We start from the raw sequence: 24,736 nt of genomic DNA on the forward strand, positions 1-24,736 counted from the left end.
CTTTTGAATGGAACCATATAACCCTTCGCATACTCGTGATGCGGAATCGGCACACGTATGACAAACGTGGCGAAACAATCATGCTGATAGGTTCGTTGGAATCGAACCGTACCAACCTTCGTATGGACCACATACGGAACCTGCGCACGTGTGATAGACATGGGCGAAAACAACCGCGAAGATAGGGTCCTTTGAATGGAACTCCCTATCAACCCTCGCATGCTCGCGATGCGGAACTCGGCACACGTATGACAGACGTGGTGATGTGCTGGAGGAGTTAGCAAGATAACCAAGTAATTATTAGTCACCTAAAACAACCCCAAAATCCCCTAGGGCCTCTCGTACTAAAGCCATCCTTAACGATCGTACGAGATTTTTCAAAAGTTTCTTGCAACTTTTAGCTTTTCAAAGAAGTGTTTAGGGCTTGTTGGGTTCTCTGAAATGCTAAACACGGCTCTGATACCAGCTGTGGTGGATCCACTTCGGATTAGCTAGATTAGACAGGGTTAAGTCGCCTAACATGCGACACTCCTACCTAAACCAGGTTAACACGAAGTGCCGTCGGATTTCATCCAATTTAACCACTTAAACAGGATCGAGTTCAGCAACTCACACGAAGATGAGTGGTTCCAGAGAATACAACGAGTCCACTGAGTTAAACAAGTTTACCCATTTGGTTCGACCATAAAATCCAACATCAGGGTTTTACACGGTTCAGGAGAAACAACAGAGAAAACACTAGCGGAAGACTTCGTCGGGGTCGGACATCCCTGGTGAGGCCGACCGGGACATCACTGGTTCCTTTCCTCGCCGTCCGAGGAGGATCCCACTCGACCATCCAGCCCGGTGGGAGCTGGGGCGGCCAAGCGCCAGCAAGGGAGGGGTCGGAAGCAGCAACCTCACCTGAAAAACAGGAGCCACAACAAGGCTGAGCTACTAAGCTCAACAAGACTTAACCGATAGGGGTAAAACTACTCCTCCTTCTAGACATGCAGGGCTTTTTGGCTGAGGGGTTTGTTTGCCAAAAGCACTAAGTATCCCTATTTTCAAGTTTTAGCTCCAGTTCTAGGTTCATTTGTCAGTCTAGGTTGTGCAACCTATTCTAAGCATTCAGAGAACCAAACAAGATGTGTAGATATATCCACCAAACATGTCATCATCAGATTCCTCATTTACTCAGGGTGACACAGCGATCAAGCAATCGCAAACTGTGAGAGGCAGACGAATCGATTCGAGTTCTTTAACCATCCATGGTGAACCTAGCCTCACGACATCCGCGCACCCGGAGGTCGCTTCCTGTGTCGGCCTTCCCCATCAATCCCCTAACCCGTGTCGGGCCCATTTCCTTTGGTGCAAGGTTCCACGGACCCGGCCTCTGCCGTTCTGTGACCACGCTTGCCACCACGTGCGACAACCAGCAGGGGAAACTCCGTTCCAAGAACAATGGGGCGACCGCTCACGTCTAGGTTCAATCCGGTACTAGGCTTCCTCATCCCATACTAAGTATGAGGCTAGTACTTTCAAACACTTGATCACGAACACCACCACTGTCGGGCCTTAGCAAGTTTTCATAGATAGACGGAGCGATCATCCATCCACCAAAGAGTTACCCAAAACCCTGCCCCGTCCATCGTCCTTATAGTTGTAACAGAAAGATAGACATCCAACTACTACAACTCGCGAGTGACAGGAGATCACTCGACTTTTACCGTCTCCTAGTTAAGCAAGGCGACTACACGGTCCAACAGCTAGTGCTCAGATCATGGGGACAACTAAGTCATGCATCTAGGGTTTCACACAACTCCTATACGTAAATGCACAAGCATGTTACAGAAGGCATGCGCAAGTCTGGTAAAACACTCAAGGTTTTCATGCAACCGGGGCTTGCCTTCAAGCAAGGAGGACAGGAACTGCTCGACTTCGGAGGCGACTTCGGCTTCGGAGGACAGGAGCTCGGCTACAGCTTCTTCTTCTGGCGCCGGGTGTAGCTCGTAGAAGCCGTCGGCGAGGTGCAGCTCTACACGAATGCAATGCAAGGGTTAGCATAGACGGTTATTTCAACAGCAACACTGACTCGCCTGAGCCCAGAAACTCGCGACAAAGAGCAGGAGGGTATGGAGGTTCAAGAGAGCTGGTGAAGATCAAGAGGTAAGGGTAGGAAAGGAACTTATGATCTGATCCTTGAACTAGAGGATGTGATATACTAGGAAGCCTCAGACGCAAGCGCTGAAGGGTTCTTACATTTTACACATACCCCCTCCGGTCGAAGAAAAAGATCACAGCCGAGCCCTCGGGCGAGGCGGATAAGGGTCGGCGGAAAAGACAGGGTCGGGCGAGACGGAACCGGGGTCGGGCGAGGTGGACTGGGGTCGGCAACTCACCTTCTTCCTGAAAGGAAGGCTTAGGGTCGGGAAGAAGCAGACTTGGGCGGAGGGACTAAGGTTTTGAACAAAAGCTAAGACCGGCAATGCTCCGGCGGCGGCGATGCTTCTTGCGGATCACAAGAGAGCTTTTACGCAGCATGGAGGAGCAAGCTGCTGGTGACTTGGAGAAAACTGAGAGAGAATCCGAGAGAAGAACTCCTCAAGAACTTGGTGTGCGGCTCTAGGAGCTTGAGCAGGGAGCGAGAGAATGGCTAAGGCGACAATGGCGGAGGGAACTCCGGCGACTGGGGCATTCCTTTTATAGCCGCTGGAACAGAGGAAAGGAAGCGGCGTGGGAGAGAGAGAAGGGGAGCGGCGCGAAGGCCGGGGAGAGGCAATGGAGTGCTCTGCCGGGGCGGCGATTGAGTGAAGAGGGCGGTGGTGCAGAACTCCGGGGGTGACGCCAGCGATCATTGCGCTCTGTCGTCAGGGCGGCGTAGGAGCGGGTAGACCGATGGTTGAGATTTGGCGGAAAGCGGGCGTCGCCGTGCGGAATATTTGATAGAAGCGTCCGGTTTAACGGCGCTAGAATCGAGGACGCACAGGTGAGAGGACAGGCAGCTGCGGGCGCGGGCGAGAGCGCGGAACAACAGATTGTCGGGCGACTTCTGACAGAGCGGGGGAAAGGAGCTGTCGCGGCCGCGGTCGGGGTTGGCGGTGGAGGAATCGTCGTGTAGCGGAGATCGGGCGGCGCGACTGTGGTGGAAGGGACGGAAAAGATGGGCGACATCGGGCTCTGGGGCCGGGATCTGGCGGTGTGATGATGGGCGCGGGAGGCGAGGCTCTGCAGAAAGGGGTGCAGAGGGGCTTCCGCTGCCATTGGGGAAGGGGGCGCGAGAACCCACTTGATCGCTTGCCAGAGACAAAACTAAGCAGCGGGCGTCGGAGAAGACGAGCCACGCGGCAGGGAGACTCTGAAGCGGGCATGCAACTCGAGTGCGACTGTCGGGGAGGATCTGGGAAAAGATCTTGCGGGTCCACCGGTGGATAGAACGGACGTTTGAGGATGCTTAGCAGGATCCGACGGTGGGCTGAGATCGCCGGGGTCGGGAGAGGAGCGAAACGGGAAGGGGTCGGGTCTTCCGGGGTCGGAACCAGGCGGAAAGCTGAGCACTCGGCGCGGGAAAAAGCAAGGTAGATGACTAGGATCAAGGGCTCTGATCAAGACTAACTGGGAAGGTTTAGGGGTCGGTCGTTACAGAAGCCCTTAGCTACGAGTCTTGCTTTAAACCCTTCGATCTTCCCTTTAGAGTCATATTTCATCTTGTAGACCCATTTGCAGCCTACTGTTTTGGCTCCTTGAGGAATCTCTACTAAGTCCCATACTCTATTTGTTTCCATGGATTTTAACTCTTCTTCCATGGCCTCGCACCACTTATGCGAGTGCTCACTTTCTATGGCCTTCTTAAATGAGTTTGGGTCATCCACCCTTCCCATGTCGTGTACTTCTTCACTTGTGTACACATACTCATCGGAAAGGTTGGACTTCCTCTCACGTGTTGACCTTCTCAGAGGTTGTGGTGCTACTGCTTGTGGTGCTTCTTCTTGAGAAGATTCCTGCTGAACTACCTCGGGCTCATCAGTTGCCTCCCCTTGCAATCCACCAGCAGGTTCTGCCACATCTTCACTTTGATGCTCACTTATCACAGGTGCATCTACATTTTCGCTTAAGGTAGGTGTTACCTCCCCATGCATTACTGGAGGTTCCACAACCTGAGATGTAACTGTGGTATGTGGCATAGGAGCATAATAATCCTGTCTTATGGGTAACGGCTCATAAGTCCGAATCTCCTCAAGATCAATTTTTCTAGCCTCAATGCATCCAGTTTCCTCTAAGAAGACAGCATGCCTCATCTCCACAAACTTAGTGGTACGCTTAGGACAATAAAAGCGGTACCCCTTTGACTTTTCCAGATATCCAATAAAGTAGCAACTTTCAGTCTTAGAGTCTAATTTTCCAAGTTGTGGATTGAATATCTTAGCTTCAGCTGCACAACCCCAGACATGTAAGTAATTCATGTTGGGCTTCCTACCAGTCCAAAGCTCATAGGGAGTCTTAGGGACTGACTTACTAGGAACATGATTATTAATGTGTGCGGCAGTCTTTAAAGCTTCCATCCACAAACTCACTGGCAGCGTAGAGTTACTGAGCATACTACGCACCATGTTCATAAGGGTACGATTTCTTCTCTCAGCAACACCATTTTGCTAAGGCTCACCAGGAGTGGAATATTGAGATGCTATACCATTATCTTGGAGAAATCTGGCAAAGGGTCCCAGAACTTGTCCATATGTGGAGTGTTTTCCATAATACTCCCCTCCCCTATCTAATCTTACCACTTTGATCTTTAAGTCATGGTGATTTTCTACTTCAGCTTTAAAGATTTTAAACTTATCAAGTGCTTCAGACTTTTCGCGTATGGGGTAAATGTATCCATAGCGGGAGAAATCATCAGTGAAGGCAATGAAGTAATTATAACCATCCACTGATCTTACATTAAATGGACCGCATATATCAGTATGAATTATTTCTAATAATCCTGAACTGCGCTTAGCTCCATCCTTCTTAATCTGCTTTGCAAATTTTCCCTTAATGCAATCAACACATTGATCTAAGTCAGAGAAATCTAATTTTGGAAGTATCTCTTCTCTAATGAGACGCTCCATCCTCCCCTTCGAAATGTGGCCTAAGCGGAAGTGCCACAATTTCGATGAAGTCTCAGTGGTTCTCTTATGCTTATGGTTGACATCGCTTACATTCATCACAGAGATATTAACACTTAGAGGTAATAAGTAAAGCTTGTCATGCAAAGGGGCATGACCAATAATCTGATTATTAAAACTTATTACACACTGATTGTTTCCAAAATTGCAAGAATATCCATCACAATCTAATGCTGAAACTGAAATCAAGTTCCTCTTAAGTGACGGTACATAAAGGACATTACTTAAATGAAGCATAAAGTTATTGCTAAGTTCTATAGAGAGATCTCCAATAGCCTCAACTTCAGCTTCAAGCCCATTTGCAACTTTAACGGTGCGAGTCTCCCTTCTTATAGTCCGCGCGCCATGTAATTCCTGTGAGGAATTAGTAACATGAATGGTAGCCCCAGAGTCAATCCACCATGAACTTAATGGAAAATTTACATAAAAAGATTCATCGATTATAGAAATCAAGTCATCATTACCATTCTTGATGCATCATTCCTTGAACTGAGCACAATGCTTCTTAATATGTCCATAATCCTTGCAGTGATGGCATCTAGGACCCTTAGACGAGGATGACCCATCATTCTTAGGAGGAGGAGGTTGATTAGGTTTCTTATTTTTCTTAATTTTCTTAAAAGGGGAGATTTGCTTATTCTTGCCTTTATTCACCTCATGCCTGATGAGGTTGGCAAAATCGTCCTTCTCTTATCTGAGCCTTTCTTCCTCCTAAGAACACTTCGCGATGAGTGTGGGAATATCCCACTTCGCGTCACTACCATTATAGTTTATCTTAAAGGGTTCAAACACTGAAGGCAACGAGAGCATGATGTGATGAAGCAGTGTCTCATCATTAAGGGAGCAATTCAAGTCGTTGAGCTTATCCCTTAGGTCAACGAGACTCATGATATTCTCCCTAACACTGCCTTGTCCATCATACTTGGTGTTCATTAGCTTTGTCAGGAGGGTGCTAGCATTAGCCTTACTGGAGCCTTTGAAGTACTCCTCAACCTTCTCCATGAAATGTTTGGCACTTTTGGGATGTTTCTCAATGGCTTCCCTTATTGCCGGGTTTATCGTCTGCTTCATGATCATTAGGGCTACCCTGTCTGATCGCTCCCACCGCTCCTTTTCCTTCTCATAGGTAGCAGTGCGCTCAGGGAGGGTGGTGTCATTATCCCCTTGAGCAGTAGGAGCAACAGGATACTTATCCCTCATGGAGTGGTCCCTGTCCATGATGCAAAGGACCAACCCAATATCATTCTTCCAGTTGGTAAAGTTATCTCCCCCAAGCTTCTGTATGCCGTTAACATAGCTTATGACGCTTGATAGAGTCAAGTCTGAGGGAAATAAAAGAATCTTAATTAGTGATGATGACAATAGTAAATAACAAATTCAATTTGCGTTGGCTCGATTAAAGACGTAAGCAACTTTGCATCACTGTTGGGCAGAAGCAAAGACATAATTAAAATGACATGAAATAATTTTGCATCACTGTTGGGCAGAAGCAAAAATATTGAAGATAATAAAAACACTTAGGCATGTCAAATTAATATCAACATTGGTTAGAAATTAATTGCGTGCCTCATAAAATAGTTCTGAAATAAATGCCGCGTTGGTTCAATTTAATCAGAACTTCATCACTTAGCGCATTGGCCTGCCAGCGGCGCGGCCAACGGTCCGTGCGAGCAGCCTGAGTGCGCACGGCAGCCTGCGAGCGGAGCAAAATGGCCCAGCGCGCGGCGGCGAAACAACGACCCTGCTGAAGGCCCCTGAATCGGCACGCGCAAGCAGCGCACGAGAAAACAGCCCAGCTCGGACTAAACTTACGGCCCGGTCCGCACGCGGCTAACGTATGCAGCGGCCCGCATAAAAACTCAGCAACGAAAACGGCCCAACTTACGGCCTAAGGGGGTGTTTGGATACGAGGTACTAAACTTTAGGAGTGTCACATCGGATGTTCGGACGTTAATTAGGAGGATCAAACATGAGCTAATTATAAAACTAATTGCAGAACCTCTATACTAATTAGCGAGATGAATCCATTAAGCCTAATTAATCCATGATTAGCAACTGGTTACTGTAGCACCACATTGTCAAATCATGGACTAATTAGACTTAATAGATTCATCTCGCGAATTAGACTCCATCTATGCAATTAGTTTAATAATTAGATTATATTTAATATTTCTAATTAGTATCTAAACATCCGATGTGACGTGTCCTAAAGTTTAGGAGGTGTTTCCCAAACACCCCCTAAACTAGGTTCCCGCGCTGGCCTGGGTTCTAAGCCCAGCAGCCAATGGTTGGGCTACCATTTCAGCCCAGCTACCTCCCCGCGGCGATCTTCACCGTTCCTGAGATCCAACGGTGGCGCGCACGTCTCGGTCGATCAAAACGCGCGCCGGCCGGCTCCAGGGAAACCCTAGGCCATTCGCCTTCTCCCGTAGCCGCAGCCGTTCTTCTCCCGCAACACCTGCCTTCCTCCCCTCTTCTCCGTCTCCGCATCTCCCCGATCCCGAGCGCCCGCCGCCGGTGAGCCACGCCGCCACCTTGCCTCAGCGCCTCCGCGGGCCCTCCCGCCGGCATGGGCGTGCGACCAAGTCGCGCGGCATGCCGTCGGGGGCTCCGCTGGAGCGTTTTCTCCAAGGCAGCGGGTGCCTGAGCACACGGCGCGGCCGGCCGACGACCGGCGACGGCGAGCCTGAGCTGAAGCTCGCCGAGGTGTTTTCGGCTTCGGTTGCGGCGGATCTGACGCCGCAGTTCGGTCACGGTGAGTAGACCAAGACGCACCCGTGCCCACGCCACGACCAAGTCATGTGCGCGCTGATGGCCGGTGCGGTTCGGCGGAGAGGCACGTCGGCGTCCATGCGGACCGGCCATGATGCCACGCGCGGCCGTCGTGCTCTGAGGTAAGTGCTTATCCTCGGGTTAGGGGGTTTAGGGTTAGGGTTCTGATGGGGATTTCGGCCTTTCTTAACTTGTGATCTCATCGATTCGATCTCCCCTCCTTCTAAATGCTGATGCGCGTCTTAATTTTGACACTGTGAGTTCTAATCGCGCGGGGTAAAGCTTAACAGTGAGATTTTGGGGACGAATCTATAGACGAGTCAACCCTAATCGCTTAATTAGGACTCCATTAGGATCTGATCTGCTAACTTGTGCATGAAGTCGAACTTAAATAACTTGATTAACCTTGATTCTAGGCATGATGTGTACCTATATTGACCTTAGGTGACTTAACAGATCAATATTTAGACTAAAACTTGACCTGACATGCACTAGAAAAAAGGGATCTACTCGACTAGAGACACATGCAATCCTTACTCAGGGACTTAAAGGGCTTGGATTCACATCAAAAACTAGTCGGCGAGGCTAATTGTGACTTAAACATGAGCTTTAAATTTAAACATGAGCACAATTAGGCACAAAATCTCACTGACTAGTTCAAGAAAGGTACTGTGTAGATCAAGAACATGACTGACAGTACAACAACAACTCAATTGCACACTAAGATCCAATCTGCACAGCCTTAGGGTTCAATTCTAGATGCGTAGGCTAACTAATACCAAATGTAGGGAACTACATTACTCAGTCTTAATCTAAACAGGATCTTATGCATCTAAGAACATGAACACCACTTAGAGTAGAGATGAGACATCCAACCGGCAGCCATAGTTTGCGACGATCCGGCCATGATTGTCGTGGACGAGGCCGGGATGGGATCTGCCGTAGGTGTGCTCGCCGTAGGTGTACAAGCTTGACGTAGATCATGCCTGCCTTCGGGCCTCCACCTCGTCTGTCCAGGGACGGCGATGGTGGTGTTGCGGTAGCCTTAGGGCGATTCCAGCGCTGCCACGATCGGGTTGGCGTGTGGGGGGAGTTCTCTGGAGGTTTTGGTGCGTTAGCAGTCAACCCAAAACCCGCCGCCGGCTCCCCCTTTTCTTATAGCGCAGGGTCGCTCGGGGCCACAACCATAGTTCGGTTGCGCCTCCGATCGAGGCGCGAGGTGGACCTTCACGAGGGAAACGTAGTCGGCGTCACCTTATCCCACCTGTTTTTCCTCTCTGTTAGTTTTCCTTTTGACCACCTTCAAAATATTTCCAACAAAAAGGTCTTGATTATTGGAAGAACCCTACGCTACAAGATTTAAGAAGCTGGATAGAACTATGGGTGATCTGGAGATGTTTGAGTGGTATCTTATTCCCACTTTAGACTAAAACGAAAAAAATTGTGACAGAACTATAAGTTTAAGGCCCTCTTTGAAAAAAAGAAAAATCATAAGAACTTTGAAGGATCCCATTCCTATAAGAAAATTTTCTAGGTAGCCTTTTGGAACGACGCACCCTGTTAAATTCCTTAGGATATCTACGTAATACATGAATCTATAGAAATTTAGAGAAAAACTAACATGAAGTTGGACCTCATGAAAATTTTTACTTTGTGCCTATCTCTCTCTTCAAAATCTGATGTTTATTTCCTGCGTTGTATCCACATGCTCCTTTAAACATTTTCTCGTGATTTCTTTTTTTTTTTTGAAACGCACGAAGGAGATGCTCACATGCACGCGCACACCCCCATGAATACACATACCCTACCTTTATGAGCACTGACGAGAGAATGAGCCGGCTGATCTCAACTCGAGATTGACGAAGCCTCTATACGCCTCGTTGATCTACCATTGAAAAAATAACGTTAGTTAAATCCTAAAATAAATCGAAAAAATATAAGCACTGTACACAGAAGCAAGCTATCAACGAGCATCTCACCTAATATAGAAAGAACCTAATATAGAAAGAATAACGCCAGTTAAATTTTATATCTGGGTGGATTAGATTAGAAACTAAAGATCCTACATGAATTCTAACTCATTTTATATCTGGATGGATTAGATTAGAAACTAAAGATCCTACATGAATTCAAAAGTTAGAGATCCACCAAAAAAAACATAATACTTTGTGTGTACATACATTTATCTTCAAGAAGTGCTTGTAGTACAATTTATTTTCAAACCTTCCTAACTAGTATGTCGTAATAGATAATACTTTATGAAATTCCAGCGAAGATCGACAGAATTATTAGTGCCCATGTCTCCGGGCCACCGATCTTCACGGGTTCTGTTGTGTAGCTGATCCCGAAACAAAGCCAAGCCAAGATGGTGGGAGATGTTCGATAATGAACCCTGAACATGTCAGAGTTGGTTGGCAGTGTTGTCAGAGTTGGTTGGCAGTGTGGTTACTACTGGTTAGCTGGCAGCTGGGTTTCCTTTCGAGTGAAACTCATCGAGTTCAAGTTTCTAACTTAGGGGTGTTTTTATTACGGTCACATCGGATGTCGATGCTAATTAAAAGGATTAAATATGAGTTAATTACAAATCTAATTGCACAGATGGAGTTTAATTCGCGAGACGAATCTGTTAAGGCTAATTAATCCATCACTAGCAAATGGTTACTGTAGCACCACATTGTCAAATCATAGACTAATTAGGCTTAATAGATTCGTCTCACGAATTAGATTTCATATGTGCAGTTAGTTTTTGTAATTAGATTATGTTTAATATTCCTAATTAGTATCAAACATCCAAGGTGACAAGCGCTAAAGTTTAGCATGAGGTTTCCAGACACCCTCTTAGTAGGAGTATGTTTTTTTTTGCAACGAAATGAGAGATTTATTGAAGCTTATACAAAGGCATTACAAACTAGCACACGGATAAAGTCTGGAGCATCAACAAAATACATACGACTCTACCTCAGTCTAGTTGCAATGCAAGATGTGCCAACTCGTGCATGTGGCTATGTCCGCCGTCCGCGGCACGATCGTGTATCGACGGGTGATTCTCGACATCTGCTGTGTATGTGTGCGGTGATCTGCCGAAGGCAGACGTTAGCCTTTAAAAAGAGGGGAGTGTAATACCCAGCTCAATATACAACTGTAGTTGAAATTGGTTGTCCTTTCAAATATATATCTTCAGATTAATCTTTTTACATGAAATGAGAACAAAAGTATAAGATGAGTGCTATACATTTGCGGGTTCCTTTCACATAAGGAGCTCACAGGTTTTGAAGCTGAACTAATCGATATAGTTTGACGAAGTAAATTGAGCCTAAATTGTATTCAGGAGATAAACCGACAAAGTGGCATGGTATGTAGTTATATATTTTTTTCCAAATAAAATAATAGATTACTTTCATTCACCACGTTTTTTTCGAACCACAATAAAGACAAAACGCTCACATACGTACGTGCACACTTAACTCATAAATATACTTAACTCATAAATATACGCACGCAACTTTATTATGGAGCCGGCAGATCCTTTAGATTGATGAACCACCACTGGTGCCTTGTCAGGCACGTTGCTTACGTGAGTAAATGTGAGCACCCATGCTAAATCGAGGACTCAAATCTCGATAAGTAAACTCAAATCTCGATAAGTAAATTCCACCACAAGAGTGCTAGAAGCACTAGGCTCACAAGTGTTCATACCATAAGTAGGGCTATGAACAACCAAAAGCCTAGAAGTATAAGCTCGCTGCTTTTGTATTGCACGGTGATAGCAAAAAGTCTCTTGATGCCCATCTTTCTCACAATAAGAGCAATGGTACAAAGGCCTATTTGGAGGTACGGTTCGAGAGGACAAATTACCATTCTCATTCAAGTGAGATGTTTCTTGGGATTTAGAGCAAGAAGTATCAACAACACCATTTGATTTGGTACCCACATTTGGATCACACGTGCCATGGGAAAGGCTACGTGGCTTCCTAAAAGCTTTGGCACGCACACATCTCTCATGCTTGACACGGCAAAAGCTCGGTGTGCACATCATTCTTACAAAAGGTGCAATGGAACTTCAGTTTGGGAGTATGAGTTCCAAAAATGTGAGAAGCACCCTTGCCACTGAATTGCCTTGGGCAATACCGGAAGAAGCAATAAGCTGAGGAGTAGCTATAAAAGAGCTATTCAAAGCACTAGCACAGGTGCTATCGTCCAAAGACTCACGCTCAACACAAGAAGCCAACTCCGATAGGGAAGAAGCAATTATGGAAGCACTAACATCGGAGTGACAAGAATTACGAAAATCAAAAGACTTAGCACAAAGACTCTTGCATCTTGTGGCCAAAATCTTATTTTCATGTTTAAAGCAATCACAACTACCACATGGAGCATTTCTCAAATTATCCATCTCCTTTTCAATGCACTTAGCATATGTGGTATGCAAAAATTATTTTCTTTCTCAAAATTAGCACTCATCTCATTGCGCTCAACCAACTTGGCGCTCATATCATCGCGCATTTGCTTCAAAGCCAAAACTTCACTTTCCAATTCAATGCATGATGTGCAAATAAGTTCGCATGAACAATCATCATCATTCACATCAAGCACGGCATTATTATCACAAGAAGTAAGGCAAGCATCATCATCTAGAACCAAAGAGCACATGCTACAAGGCATAGACTTCATTTTACAAATTTTAGCTTTAACATGCTCAAGTTGTTCAACACATGTGGTGTAAGTCAATTTTAATTCATTATTTCAGCAAGCAAATACTCACATGAAACCCATGGTAAAGAAGCATTAGATTTCAATAGAGCAATTTCATCTCTAGCCTTATCAAGATCATTATTCAAACCAACACATGAATTACATGGCATAGAGGCATTGCAATTCAACAAGTCATTTTCAGATTTTAAGCAAGCAAGAGAAGACTTCAATTCACCGTTCATTTTAAGTAAGCTATCACAAGAATTGCAAGGATTCAGAGCACGTGATTTCCAATGAGCAATTCCACATTTCAACTTAGCAAGAGAACATTTCATCATCTCATTCTTCCTATGCAAAGCATCACAAAGCTCAATGTTTCTCTCATTTTCATCTTCACAATCATCAACACGATTGCATAAAATCATGATGCATTTGGCAAGCGTACCTTGGCTCATGTCTCTTAGCCTGCGGTAGAACTCACCCTTCGTGATCACCGTCTTGGTAGTTCTCGAGGAGATCTATCACCGCCTCCACTTCTGATTCCAACTCAATCTCCAAACTCCTACTACCTGAAGATAATGAAACACAAGAAGAAGAGCTTGGTGCCATAGCTCAAAGCACCAGTTAGGATTAGTCGAAAGCAAGCTCAAAACTCAAAAAACCAAATCCGCAAGAAAAAACGCCCTTTACCTTATCGTCCTATGGATCACAAAGCCGATTAAGATGGTGTGATCCTTAACCAAGCTTTGATACCAATTGAAGGACTGGGATGGGCGACCACAGAGGGGTGAATGGGAGCCTTTAAAAAAATTCTCTCCAAGAACAAAATATATATCCCGTTTGCCACCCTAAATGCACCTCGCTCCTAATCGCCAAGATGACACAAATCAACTCATGACAAGCTTACCGTATGAACGATTAGAAACGTTCAAAGCGTAGCGGAATCAAAGACAAAAGCTTAAAGGGGCTACTCACAAATTACTGGCTAAGAAAAGAGCTCTAGTTAACCATGTGAAAATCCATATAAAATAGCTAAGCTGCAGCTACTGTAACACTGATGAGCTACTGACCTATTGCCACGAAACAACCAGGTAATACATCGGCCAAGAACTGATTAGCTATTTAGCTCACTGTTCATGCATATAAACAAAGCTATTGTGCTATCTTAACATGCAAAACAGAGCACTAACTGAAAACTAATCAGAGCTATAGGTAATACTTTAACCAAGAACTATGATCAGCCAATTCTAGTACTCGATCTCAGCACATGCATGTAATGATTGTAATGATTGTTTGACGGTAGCAAGGAAGGGACATCCAAGATTAACTGCTCACCTGATGCATGTCGTTGCGGCTGTCCGCCTGGGCAGGCCTGGTGCCGTCGGGCTGGTGGATGCTCTGGCCTCCGTCCCCTGCGCGAGCTGGGCCGCCTAGTGCGTCGCTGGGTGCTCGGCCGCTGGCCACCAGCTGGGCTGCCTTGGCACGAGCGTGTCGCGTGTGGCAGGTCGCTTCGGCCTGTACTGCGTCGGGCCTGCTGCCGCCGGCCTGCAGCTACGTCGCCTGGCCCGCGAGGTGCAGCCGCTGGCCTGCGTCGCACGTGCTGGATGCCGCTGCAGCGCGTCGCCTCTCCCTTTGCGTGAACCCAAAGCTCACGAACAGAAACAAGAACAGAAGAACACCAAGAAAAACGCCCAACTTGAAACTCGAGCCACGGATCCAAACCAAACTCGAGCCACAGTAGCACCTCCTCAAGGACTAACAGATCTAGGAAGAAGATTCAAAAAGCTCATGTATTCACAGCGGATTTCGAAGAAAACCGAACACCCTTCCCAAAGCTCGGTTTCGGGAAAAACTTCAAATCCGGGTGCTCGGTGAGGGATTTGTTAGACAATCACACTAGCCTTGTTCACACACGTCCTAGCACCGATTTGCCCCAAAAAATCTGTCCCAAATCGCAGCCAAATCGGACGAACGAAAATTCAAAAAAAATTCACCCGAAAATACCGAAAAACAAAAATGCTCGGGAAAGATGAAGTAACTTTACTTCTCCACCATGATCAGTTACAAGCCATTTCTAAGCACAATCAAAATTAGGATGGTAAAAACATCAACACAAAGATCTACTCATCTTCTAAAGACTCTCAAACATAAAATAAGAAGTCCACCACCTAACAACCTGTGAGTATAATCTGTAGCCGGCCATAAAGTAGACTATTATGTAGCCAGTCCACGTGTCGTGCTAGGATTAGCCAGTAGCGGTCCCCTTTCCCACCCGCGTGACCCGCGCCTCCAGGCTTCAGCCGAGCATGCACAACGTAGAGCCAGTAGCTAAGGGCAGTCCTAATGGGAGAAACCAACCTAGTTTCCATAGTTTAGGATATTGTATCAAGAAATCATCCTTCACAATGTAACACTTTTTATCTAGAGTCTAAACAAAAATCCAACCAATCATTCTTCCTTCTAGTACCAGATCCTTTGTGCATCATGTAAAGGAGCTCGAGTGATGGGTAGCAGCGGTGCAAGCGTAAAGGATCCGGCAGTAAGTAAGAAGAAACTACTTGGGTCTCCCCAATACAGATTTGCTGGTTTCTTGGCTCATTGGTGCGCGTGAGGACTTGGTTTCCTCTCTAAGAAATGGTTTCTCTCTCTCCATAATAAATCTACTGCCACATCAGCAAATTGCTTAGTTGGCATGATAATTAAGAGGGATAGAAACTATCATCAATGTCCCATTGGGACTGCCCTAATTACAAGCGAGCCGAGCGCGCTGCTCATTTACTGCCTCGTCCGTGATCAGCGGCTGGAAAAGGGAAGGCTGGATTAACAGGTAGTAACTCCCATTTCGATGACGCCGGGCAAAGCAACCAGTGCTGCAGGTGAGTCCGTAATTTTCCATGCAGTGGGCTTCATCAATTGGATGTCTAAGTCTTGTGGATGAGTTGAGCTGTGTGGAGGAACCAATCACTATAATGAAGAGACCGATTTTGTGGTGACATAGTTAAGTTAATCCCAATGTTTGAGATGATAAAGTAGACTATTCACTATAATCCATATGTAGACTACGCTGTGACGTTTTTGACTACAACTCGATTGTATGTTACTATAATATAATGGTGAGTTACCACAATACAGATTGAAACAATCACTTTTTTTTCAAATCGGATCAACTACAAATGACAATACAGATTCAATACTTGTAATATAACATGACACTATTCCACGTTGCTGAATATGATACAAAGTGCTTGCTTCCACATTCTTGAACTCGATTATATGTTGCTTGCTTTCCCTAGCTCCAACTGAATCTGATCATGCAGTTAGGCACCAGGACGGTGGGGAGAAGGCACAAGGGAGCTGAAGCGCTATCTATCAATCAGTGCTGAGTAGGCTGCTCTCTAAAGTAAGTGCCCAGATGCTACCCAGAGATTCCGACGAGGCATCATCACCTGTAGTCATTTAAAAATAAGAACAGAGTAAATAACATATGATCATTTAGCAAGCCTGAAAAGCTGGAACTGTACATATTGAATTAAAAACAGGCATGCTGGAAAGAGCCACAGTTATGTCCAAATTTATAATATGACAGCAGAGAACTGGAGATACTAAGGAAACAAATTATGGTAATTATGACTGTGGTAACAAAATTATCAGAGACAGAGCTCTGCCTTGCCACTGACATAGTGATAAGAGATAAGCATTATTTCTGTGTAATGTGAATACACTAATCCATTGATAATAAGTGGACTGGAACTATAAGGAAATTTGCTAGCAGGAAATTGTTAGTCGGAAACAAGTTAGTTGAGTGGCAGTACGGATAAATAGACAGTAGGTTATATGTTTATTTTGATGCAAATAATCAGCCATGTAGATAAAGATCAAGGCCTGTGTGCCCCAAGTCCAGCAAGAACCTTCTTATATTGTAAATACTTGTTGAAGTAACGCATGCAAACTATGGTAAATGTTCGGGCAGTTACGAGGATCCATCAGGAGGGTGAGTTACCACATTTCAGTGTCAAGAATTTTGTAAATTGTTATGTGACTTTTATGCCCTTGTATGTGGTTAATCTTTTACGAGAATTTTATAAATGACTCAGTAGAATCTGTCCTTTATGAGATTTACTAGAATCCATGGCTGGTTATAACCTTGTAAATCCAACAACCATGACTTACCAGAATCTGTTAACAGGGAATTTTGTTACTGATTTATTAGAATATTTGCCCCTTGTCTGCAATTTACAATAATCTTATATTTTAGTCAGCTGACTTATGATTTATTGAGATCTTACCACCTCAAAATTTTAAATATGATAGATGAATTGTGAAATACACACAATGGGTATAATCAGTAGAGTAAACGAGGGAAGCAGAATTACGTGATGCTTACCTCAGGGTCTCTACGCTGGCTTGGATTAGGATGGACTGGTCACCCAAAACCGAAGAACTCCTGCAATAACACCGGCAGCAATACAAGTACGGATGGCACAGGTGCGATGCTGCTTCATTATCACAAACATGGTGGGCTGGATTTGATCAGAAATTCAGAATTAAAAAAGAACGATATAATTATGTGATGTACAGGAGCTTTATAAATAATTACTTGATCTAAGTGATTTACGATAATTCTGTATTTAATTTAAAAGGTGTGCACCAACAATGTGGTAACTCTGTTTATACGAATACCATCAAAAAAATATCATTTTTACCACAACTTCATCACGTTACCTGACCCATTAGGTATTCTCTTACTCATCATCACTAATTTTATTTTTTAGTATAACAGTAACCACCAGAAGTGAATTCATCTAGCACATCTACAGGTTTTCTGGGAGTGCAAGGCAGCAACAACTAGTCAATCCAGGTGAAAATCGAAAAAATGAAGCATGTATAACAATGATGCATAGTAGGACTTACTGCATGAGAAATGTCTGAAAATTTACTATATATCAGGATCAGGAGGTACCATAATTTTTTGTCAAGCTGTTCCAGGAAACCATTTACTGTGTAATGATGAGATCAATTTACCACAAAATGCTACCTGATAATACTCAACTGTAGGTATCAGGTAAAAGTATCAGGTGGCTGCTACATTTACAAGTTCTTTCATTCATTATCAGGGTCCATGTTACAACAAAAGGTCAATTTTTGAATTGAGTCCGTTGTACAGTTAAAATTGTAACAATCTCGCTCTGCCAGATTGGCTCAATTACAAATGACAGTCTATGAGCAAATTATCTCATGAGCACTAAAAAATAGTTTTAGCTCTGATCCTTTACTACAATACTGAAAACCAGAATAGGCCAAACATCCTTTAAGTCAATTAACCATTATGAATCCAGGCATTTTACTGAGATATGAAATCATTCACATATTTGGCATCATACTGTTCATAGGCCCCATTAAACCACGCAGCAGTGTGAACATACAGGTAGGTACTTAAATCACGACTATTGCAACAAAGCAATGATTAATAGGGAATCACGAACCTTAAGATTGATGGCTGGATGCAGCTATGCGCGGCGCTGCTCACCTCAGGATCTTGTCTCCTCTACGGGCATGGGGAGTGACGGCCCACCGTACACCAAGAATGACGGCCGCTGCGGAGGGATGTCGACAACCAACGCAGGGGAACGGATTCGAGATTGGAGTTCAGGTTGGAATGAGGTCGCATCTGCGGGAGGATTTGGGGGGTTCCTAGTTGCGATTGAAGGCAGGGAGTACCCTCCTCTGGGATGCAGTCAAACAATTAAAATGGGAACGAATCAAACAAAAACAAATTAGTACGGACGGATTTCTTCTCAACCATACCTGGATCGACGCCGTCGCAAGAGGGAAAGGGCCGCCGCCGAGAGTCGACGCCAGGCCGCCGCCGGACAGCCGTGGCCCCCACCGATGGGACCCACCTCCACACATGGAGATCCATGGGTGCAGTCTTGTTACACGCGAGGGGATGGAGCGTGGAAGCCATGGCGGACGGTGAGCGGAGGTCGCCGGCTGCTCCATACGGTGTCGCCGATTCGGGAGGGTGCTACTGTCGTGAGAGCGGAAGGGCCGCCGCTGGGTCGCTGCAAGGCCGTCGCTGGGCTACAGCGACGGGGGACGGGCCGGGGAAGCCGGGAAGGGGCAGCGGAGGCCGTCGTGTGTGCGTGCGTGCGGGATGGCCTGACGGGGAACGAGATAAATTTTGGGCGGCGGCGGCGGCGAAGATTGCGGACGGAGTCAGATGACGAGCTGGATGAGCCTCACGTCTCGTTTACTCCCGGCTCGTGCTCGACTCGCTTCGCTAGGCTCGCCGGCTCGCTGACTCGTAACCGTGGAAGTGGGGCGGATGAGCTCGGACGGTTGGATGATGCGGCTACAAAATAACCTATACTATGGCTGGCTACAAAGAAACAGTTCTCTCTTTCTATCTTTACCTATTATTAAAGCAAGTAACATTTCTGCCTGACTTTTCGTACGTCGTGGTAATTTTGCAAAAAAACCCCTCAAGTTTTCAGATTAAAGCAAGTAACGTTTCTGCCTAGCTTTTCGTACGTCGTGGTAATTTTGGGAAAAAACCCCTCAAGTTTTCAGTAATCAACCCGCAGTCCAATTTTGAAGAGAGGGGAGCTCGGGTGGAAAACGAAGGAAAGAGAGGGGGTTAAATGAGAAAAACCTCTCCTTTCAGAGGGGGGACGGTCACCACCGTCGGAGCCTTGGTTTGTCATCCCCCACCCTCCCTCCGCCGCCCTCCTCCCGCCTCCAACACCATCCTCGTATGGCACGACCGCCCCCTCGCCGACGTGCTCGTGCGGCATGACCGCCCCCTCGCCGACCTGGTCTGCGCTGGCGGTGGCGGACTCGACAGGCGACATGGGGCACCCAAGCTGAGGTCCAAGCCGAGGTAGGATCGCTTACCTAGAAGCAGTCCAGGTCCAGATGAGCGGATCTCCGCTCCGCCCCCAGTCCAGCGAGTAGAACGGAGGAGAACGACGACCCACCAGGTATAATCCCACCTCGCCAATTTATAACCAAAATTGCGGGCTTAAAACCTGAGATGCGGATGCGGGTAATGTCACCTGAGGAACGAAAGAGTGAGGGATTGGACTAAGTGATGGATTCGGCAAAATCTTCGGGGGAAGCTGTTGTCGCGGCACAGAAGGTTGTGGAGATGTGCTCGAGGCGGAGGTGGATGACGGAGGCGCGGAAGGGAGGGTGGCGGCGACAGCTCAAGTTTTCGGTAATCAACCCGCAATCCTATTCCCTTCCGCGGAGACGGGCGCGGGCATCCAGACGGTCGCGTCTTCCGTGGAGATGGGCGGTGGCCGCACCGACTGCGGAGACGAGCGGGGGGCATCCAGACGGCCGCGTCCTGCTTGATGGCGTGGACGGCGGTGGTGAGCGGGCGGCGGAAGCGGCGGCGTAGGATGGGGAGCCCCCGCATCGGGAGCGGGGAGGCCGTGGAGCAGGAGTGGCGCCGACTGCTCCTCGTCAAGATTCTCGTGACGGATTTGTTTCCTCCCCTTTTCAGAGGATGAGGCCGAGACGTGAAGCACTTTGCAGGCCTTGCACGGCCGCGGACACGCGTCTCCGGCTATTCCAGATGGACCTTTCTGGATCCTGCTTCCGGCCGGCCGGCGGTCGAGGGCACATGCGGTGTCTTCCACCTAGCGTCCCCGTTCATACTGTGCAAGCAGAGGGACCCAGAGGCAATTCTTCCTTCTGAATAATTAATCACCCCATCGATGCAAATCACAGTCCAGTATCTATCCCGTTGCTCGAGTAGGTAATCCTTGGATTAGATTTGCTGATGATTCTGCTATTGCAGAACGAGCTCCTGGAACCGGCGGTGAAGGGCACGCTCAACGTCCTGCGCGCCATGAAAAGATTTGCGGGGTCGGCCAGCTCCTGTATTCTGATCTGTGTTATGGTTGTGGTTGAGGCCTGTGCTGACTTTATTCCTTGAGCCTGCAGTTTTGGTATAGCGTATTGGACTTCGCTGGGAAGGAGGGATTGCAATGGTTGTGCTCAATCCAGGGATGGTACTGGGTCCAATGTTAGCACCATCAGTTAACACCAGTCTCCAACTACTTCTGCAACTTTTGGCAGGTCAGTCACATCATTAGACGCTAGGAGCCATGTGGTACTTTTATCTTCTGATGAATTGGAACTTTGCAACGAGTACAAAGTATGGGATGGTACTGGGTACAAAGTACCCAGGCGAAGAAGCTTGATCTGGATGACATCTACATTGGCTGCGTCGATGTGAGGGAGCCATCATCAGAAGTGCAAGGTGACTGTTGACTAATAGTAATAGCATGTCACCTATATTAGTACTCTGAACTATGGTTATGTGATCTTTTGGTACCGAAAGACTTGGCTATTTAAAGGATGCTTTCATGATCTCAACAGAAGCTCCTTTTGTATATGCTTGTAAGTGTAGAAACTGAAATGTAGAATCTTCTTGATGAAGTGTCAGGCAAATAGAAAATATCTAGCTCCCTTAGGTCCTTCGTTGTATTGGTTAGGTTCTTATAGTCGCCATGCCATGGTTCTTGAGCAGGTCCAAGAGGAGGCAACATTCCTCTGGAAGAAGCTTGGGGAATCTTGATCCAGTTGATGAAGACTTTCCATTGGAGCAAGAAGTGAGGGACTTCAAGATGAGAAGGCTTTCAGATTTTGGGCCAACTCCTGGTTGGTTGTGTTTCTTTCCTTTATTCGCTATGTTATATATAAACATGTGAAACTGTTTTCTCGAGCACGTGAAACTGTTTGAACCAACATAGAATTAAACAGTTAACATTCGTTTCAGACCTTCTAGAAGAAACCGAACCGACTCAAACCCCATATGAGAAGCGCTTTGATCCTATCGACAAGGTCACAGAATCAATCCAGTCGTAAGTAGCCTGGGTAACTTAGTTTGTTGAAGTGAAGTACCCCCGTCCTCCGACATCGACGCCATCATCCTTCGTCGACATCCCGCTGCCGTTCCGTCCAGATCCGGGGCCTGCGGCCGTTTCCCACCTTCGCCCTCCACCCTTGGTCCCGGGGTCGGATGCGCCCAACCCCTTGAGGGTGGAACTCCGCCTCGCCCGACCCCTGGTCCCGGGGTCGGATGCGCCCGACCCCTTGAGGGTGGAACTCCGCCTCGCCCGACCCTTGGTCCCGGGGTCGGATGCGCCCGACCCCTTGGTCCCGGGGTCGGATGCGCCCGACTCCTTGAGGGTGGAACTCCGCCTCGCCCGACCCTGAGTCCTGGGGTCGGGAGTGTCCGACCCCTGAGCGGAACATTGGAGTAGTCCGAGGCGAAGTCGAATCCGACGTGTAGTCAAACTCGAACTGGTTGACTTTGAACATCTCCTCCTCCTCCACTTCCAGGAGGAGGCTCCCGCCCGTCAAGAATGGCCACGGCAGCGCAGGTCTTGCAAATGAAAATTCTTGTTCAAAGTTCAAAAATGGTACGAACAAACGTATAATAACGTGACAGCAAGTAATAACCCGTAGCAACGCACGGGCATTTCTGCTAGTGTGTATATATATATATATATATGTATTTAGCAAATGTTCAAATACTCTTACATAAAGCATACAACTCAAATATTTCATATGAGTAAAACCGTCCAACTTTTTATCAGGACATCGAACGGACCCGGCATCTAAACGACTTCGCTTCTCCTCAACGCAAGCTTCGTGATGGTGCCACGTGTCCTCTGATTCGACGTCGTCCGGCCGCACCGGACTCGCCCCCCGATTTTGAGGCGAAACCGGTCAAACCCTCTCGCACACCCCGCTAGGCGTGACTCACCCCGATTTTGAGGTCAAACCGGTCAAACCCTCTCGCATGCCGTGCATGACGTGACTCACCAATATAGACGCGTGTCCGACCTTCGCCAAGCCTTCGACACCTCCAAATTTTTCGCTCCTGATCCCGGACCGCCTACTCGACTCGCCTAAATCCTGCTTGACTCAACCGACGCCATCTTCATCCCAGTGTACTCTTGCTCTTCCGTGCACTATGTGGATCGCTCATGACTCCGCTCGGATTTCTCAGGTCCCACGGTTCAAGTCTACTCGTGTCCACCCTTCATAGCCCCAGTATATTAGCATGAACCTTTCGCTTGACCTTCAACTCATGCCGCCGACCGCCATATCGCATTCATCACCTGCACATCACAAGCCAAGAGACACAACACACAAGATATGTTTTACACAAACACTACAACACAACACACACCTCCGGTTAGCTGTTAGCATAATTAAGCACATATGGAATATGGACTCAATCGGTAAAATTTCAAATCATCCAGTTAATCACTTATCACAAATAGACAGAGGGCATGTCACTTGATCTCTCACTTCCGCTGGACCTTGGCTTCTCCAAGTTGAGCTACCTCGCCGTCTTCGACAACAAGCTCACGGGGCACCTCCCATCATCCATAGGTCACCTGCAAGACTCCCTCTTCGAGGTGCTCCTCCTCAACAATCAGCTCTCGGACTGCCTTCCCCACGAGCTCGGCATGCTGAACAAAGCAGCTGTGATCGACGCCGGCATGAACCAGCTCACCGGCCCGATACCAGCATCCTTCTCGTGCATCAGCAGCGTCGAGCAGCTCAACCTGGGCGGGAACCGCCTCTACGGCCAGGTACCAGACGTGCTTTGCAAGCTCGCTGGCCCGGCCGGCCGCCTCGCCAACCTCACGCTAGCTGTCCGGCAACTATTTCAGATCGGTGGCGCCGGCATGCGCGGCGCTAATCAAAGACGGCGTGCTGGACGTGAAGAACAACTGCATTCCAGGCCTCGCCAACCAGAGGCGCCCGGCGGAGTGCGCGGCGTTCCAGAGCCAGCCCAAGACGTGCCCGGCGGCGACCACTCAGGTGGCATGTCCCGCCGCACCTGCCGCCGCGCCGGGGGAGAGGAATGTCATCAGGGACTACTCCGGCTACGTGACGTACGCTACTCTGCATGATTGAGGCGCCACGGGATGCACTAGGAGACATAGTGGATGCCTAGGTGGTATTTTGGCTTTTTGCCCTTGTATCCTTGTGTTTTTAATTAGTGTGTTGGTGTGCATGTGTGTTGTTCGTGTTCCTATGTATGTGCGGCTGTCACGTCTAGATTTCACTTCTTGTACTACCAAATCTATTGTTAAAATAAAAAAAGGAAAATCTATATTTTTCTCGAGTGTTTTGGAGCTTGCCAAAAATAGATTTTCAAGTCTGCAAGTTGGTGCTGCGATTGGCCAAGATCGTCTTCCCAACTCCTTTGAGGACTCCAGCGAGTTTAGGATTTGGGACGAGTCCTTGCATCGGCACACAATTACCTATGGGTGTGCAGGTGTACCTTTGTTCGATGTGTTTCTCATTCCCAACGACTGGATGAACAAGAGCACCGGTCCCAGTTCCCCACAGTCACCGTCATCCCAGCCTCGTTTGCGTGCCTGTGCAACGTCGATCGAGCAGCACCTGGCTGGAAAACGCCCTTTACTGTGACGAGTTAGATTGCGGGCGGGCTGGACATGGACTTGCGCATGACTAGCCAGCGGACCTCTCGCTGTTGAGCAACTACATCACGTTGGTAAGGCCAATGCAAAGTGCTCTAGCTCTGCGCTGAGCCTCTGATGAAGAAGGGGTATGGCAGTGCAGTGAATCAAGAAGAACAACAGCCTCATGCGTTCCGAGCTGCAATCAGAGGCGGCCCGATCTGGAGCGCGTGTGTCGTTCATGCGACAGCCGATCGAGTAGGTGCCCCCCGAGCCCCGACGTACGTGCCATGCGGCGTCGCATGTGTCACGGACGGGGGCTGGTCGTGCGGAGGTAGGTACGTAGGGCTCGTCCACATTCCAGCTGCGCTACGTGACATATGCAACTCCGGATGAGTGAGATCCACAGGGATTCAAGGAAATCAAGGACCGCGCGGCGCGCGTCTTGGTCGCATTTGCTGTGCTCTCGCTCTCATGTAAGTGCCGTCGGTGCTTTTGTTGGTTCCACTGCATGCCCGGACCCGTTTTTGGCTGTTCTGCGGGCCGGGTTGATCTCGCCGGCAAGACCCATGTGATGAATTCCTACCTGTTTCTTACACTAGTTCACTTTGATATTGTTTGAAATCAAACTTTGTTTAATTGACTTTTGATTGGGTTTATAGCTAGGAA

At 47.4% G+C, this 24,736-nt stretch overlaps 2 protein-coding genes and 3 long non-coding RNA genes across 10 annotated transcripts; 3 read left to right on the forward strand and 2 right to left on the reverse strand.

The window, feature by feature from the left end:
• Window positions 1-5,246: 5,246 nt before the first annotated feature.
• On the reverse strand, window positions 5,247-14,378 carry LOC101760329. 6 transcript variants are annotated; one of them, XR_002677068.1, is made up of 7 exons: window positions 13,947-14,378; window positions 13,057-13,476; window positions 10,878-10,996; window positions 9,728-9,804; window positions 8,796-9,183; window positions 5,612-6,469; window positions 5,247-5,501 (listed from the first exon to the last, which is right to left on the reverse strand). XR_002677068.1 is itself a non-coding variant. In XM_012843757.2 (3 exons), exons 1-2 carry the CDS (start codon window positions 8,824-8,826, stop codon window positions 5,859-5,861), a joined length of 642 nt encoding a protein of 213 aa, XP_012699211.1. In that variant the 5' UTR covers window positions 8,827-8,964; the 3' UTR covers window positions 5,247-5,501; window positions 5,612-5,858. The 6 variants fall into 6 exon arrangements, 1 of the variants encoding a protein (XP_012699211.1); XR_002677070.1 differs by lacking the exon at window positions 10,878-10,996; XR_002677071.1 differs by lacking the exon at window positions 10,878-10,996 and having other exon boundaries at window positions 8,796-9,219.
• Window positions 7,563-11,087, forward strand: LOC111256807. The gene is made up of 2 exons (XR_002677072.1): window positions 7,563-8,041; window positions 10,190-11,087. It is a non-coding gene; the product is annotated as an uncharacterized LOC111256807 (long non-coding RNA).
• Window positions 14,379-15,641: 1,263 nt separating the features above from the next.
• Window positions 15,642-18,923, reverse strand: LOC101760733. Its single transcript, XR_001163343.2, has 4 exons — window positions 18,417-18,923; window positions 18,095-18,335; window positions 16,996-17,131; window positions 15,642-16,057 (listed from the first exon to the last, which is right to left on the reverse strand). It is a non-coding gene; the product is annotated as an uncharacterized LOC101760733 (long non-coding RNA).
• LOC111256808 lies at window positions 17,128-17,821 on the forward strand. Its single transcript, XR_002677077.1, has 2 exons — window positions 17,128-17,469; window positions 17,559-17,821. It is a non-coding gene; the product is annotated as an uncharacterized LOC111256808 (long non-coding RNA).
• Window positions 18,924-22,165: 3,242 nt separating the features above from the next.
• On the forward strand, window positions 22,166-23,769 carry LOC101760999 (uncharacterized protein At4g06744). The gene is made up of 2 exons (XM_012846465.2): window positions 22,166-23,230; window positions 23,312-23,769. Exons 1-2 carry the CDS (start codon window positions 22,925-22,927, stop codon window positions 23,552-23,554), a joined length of 549 nt encoding a protein of 182 aa, XP_012701919.1. The 5' UTR covers window positions 22,166-22,924; the 3' UTR covers window positions 23,555-23,769.
• Window positions 23,770-24,736: the final 967 nt, after the last annotated feature.

The sequence above is a fragment of the Setaria italica genome, chromosome I (assembly GCF_000263155.2).
Source record: "Setaria italica strain Yugu1 chromosome I, Setaria_italica_v2.0, whole genome shotgun sequence".
NCBI lineage: Eukaryota > Viridiplantae > Streptophyta > Magnoliopsida > Poales > Poaceae > Setaria > Setaria italica.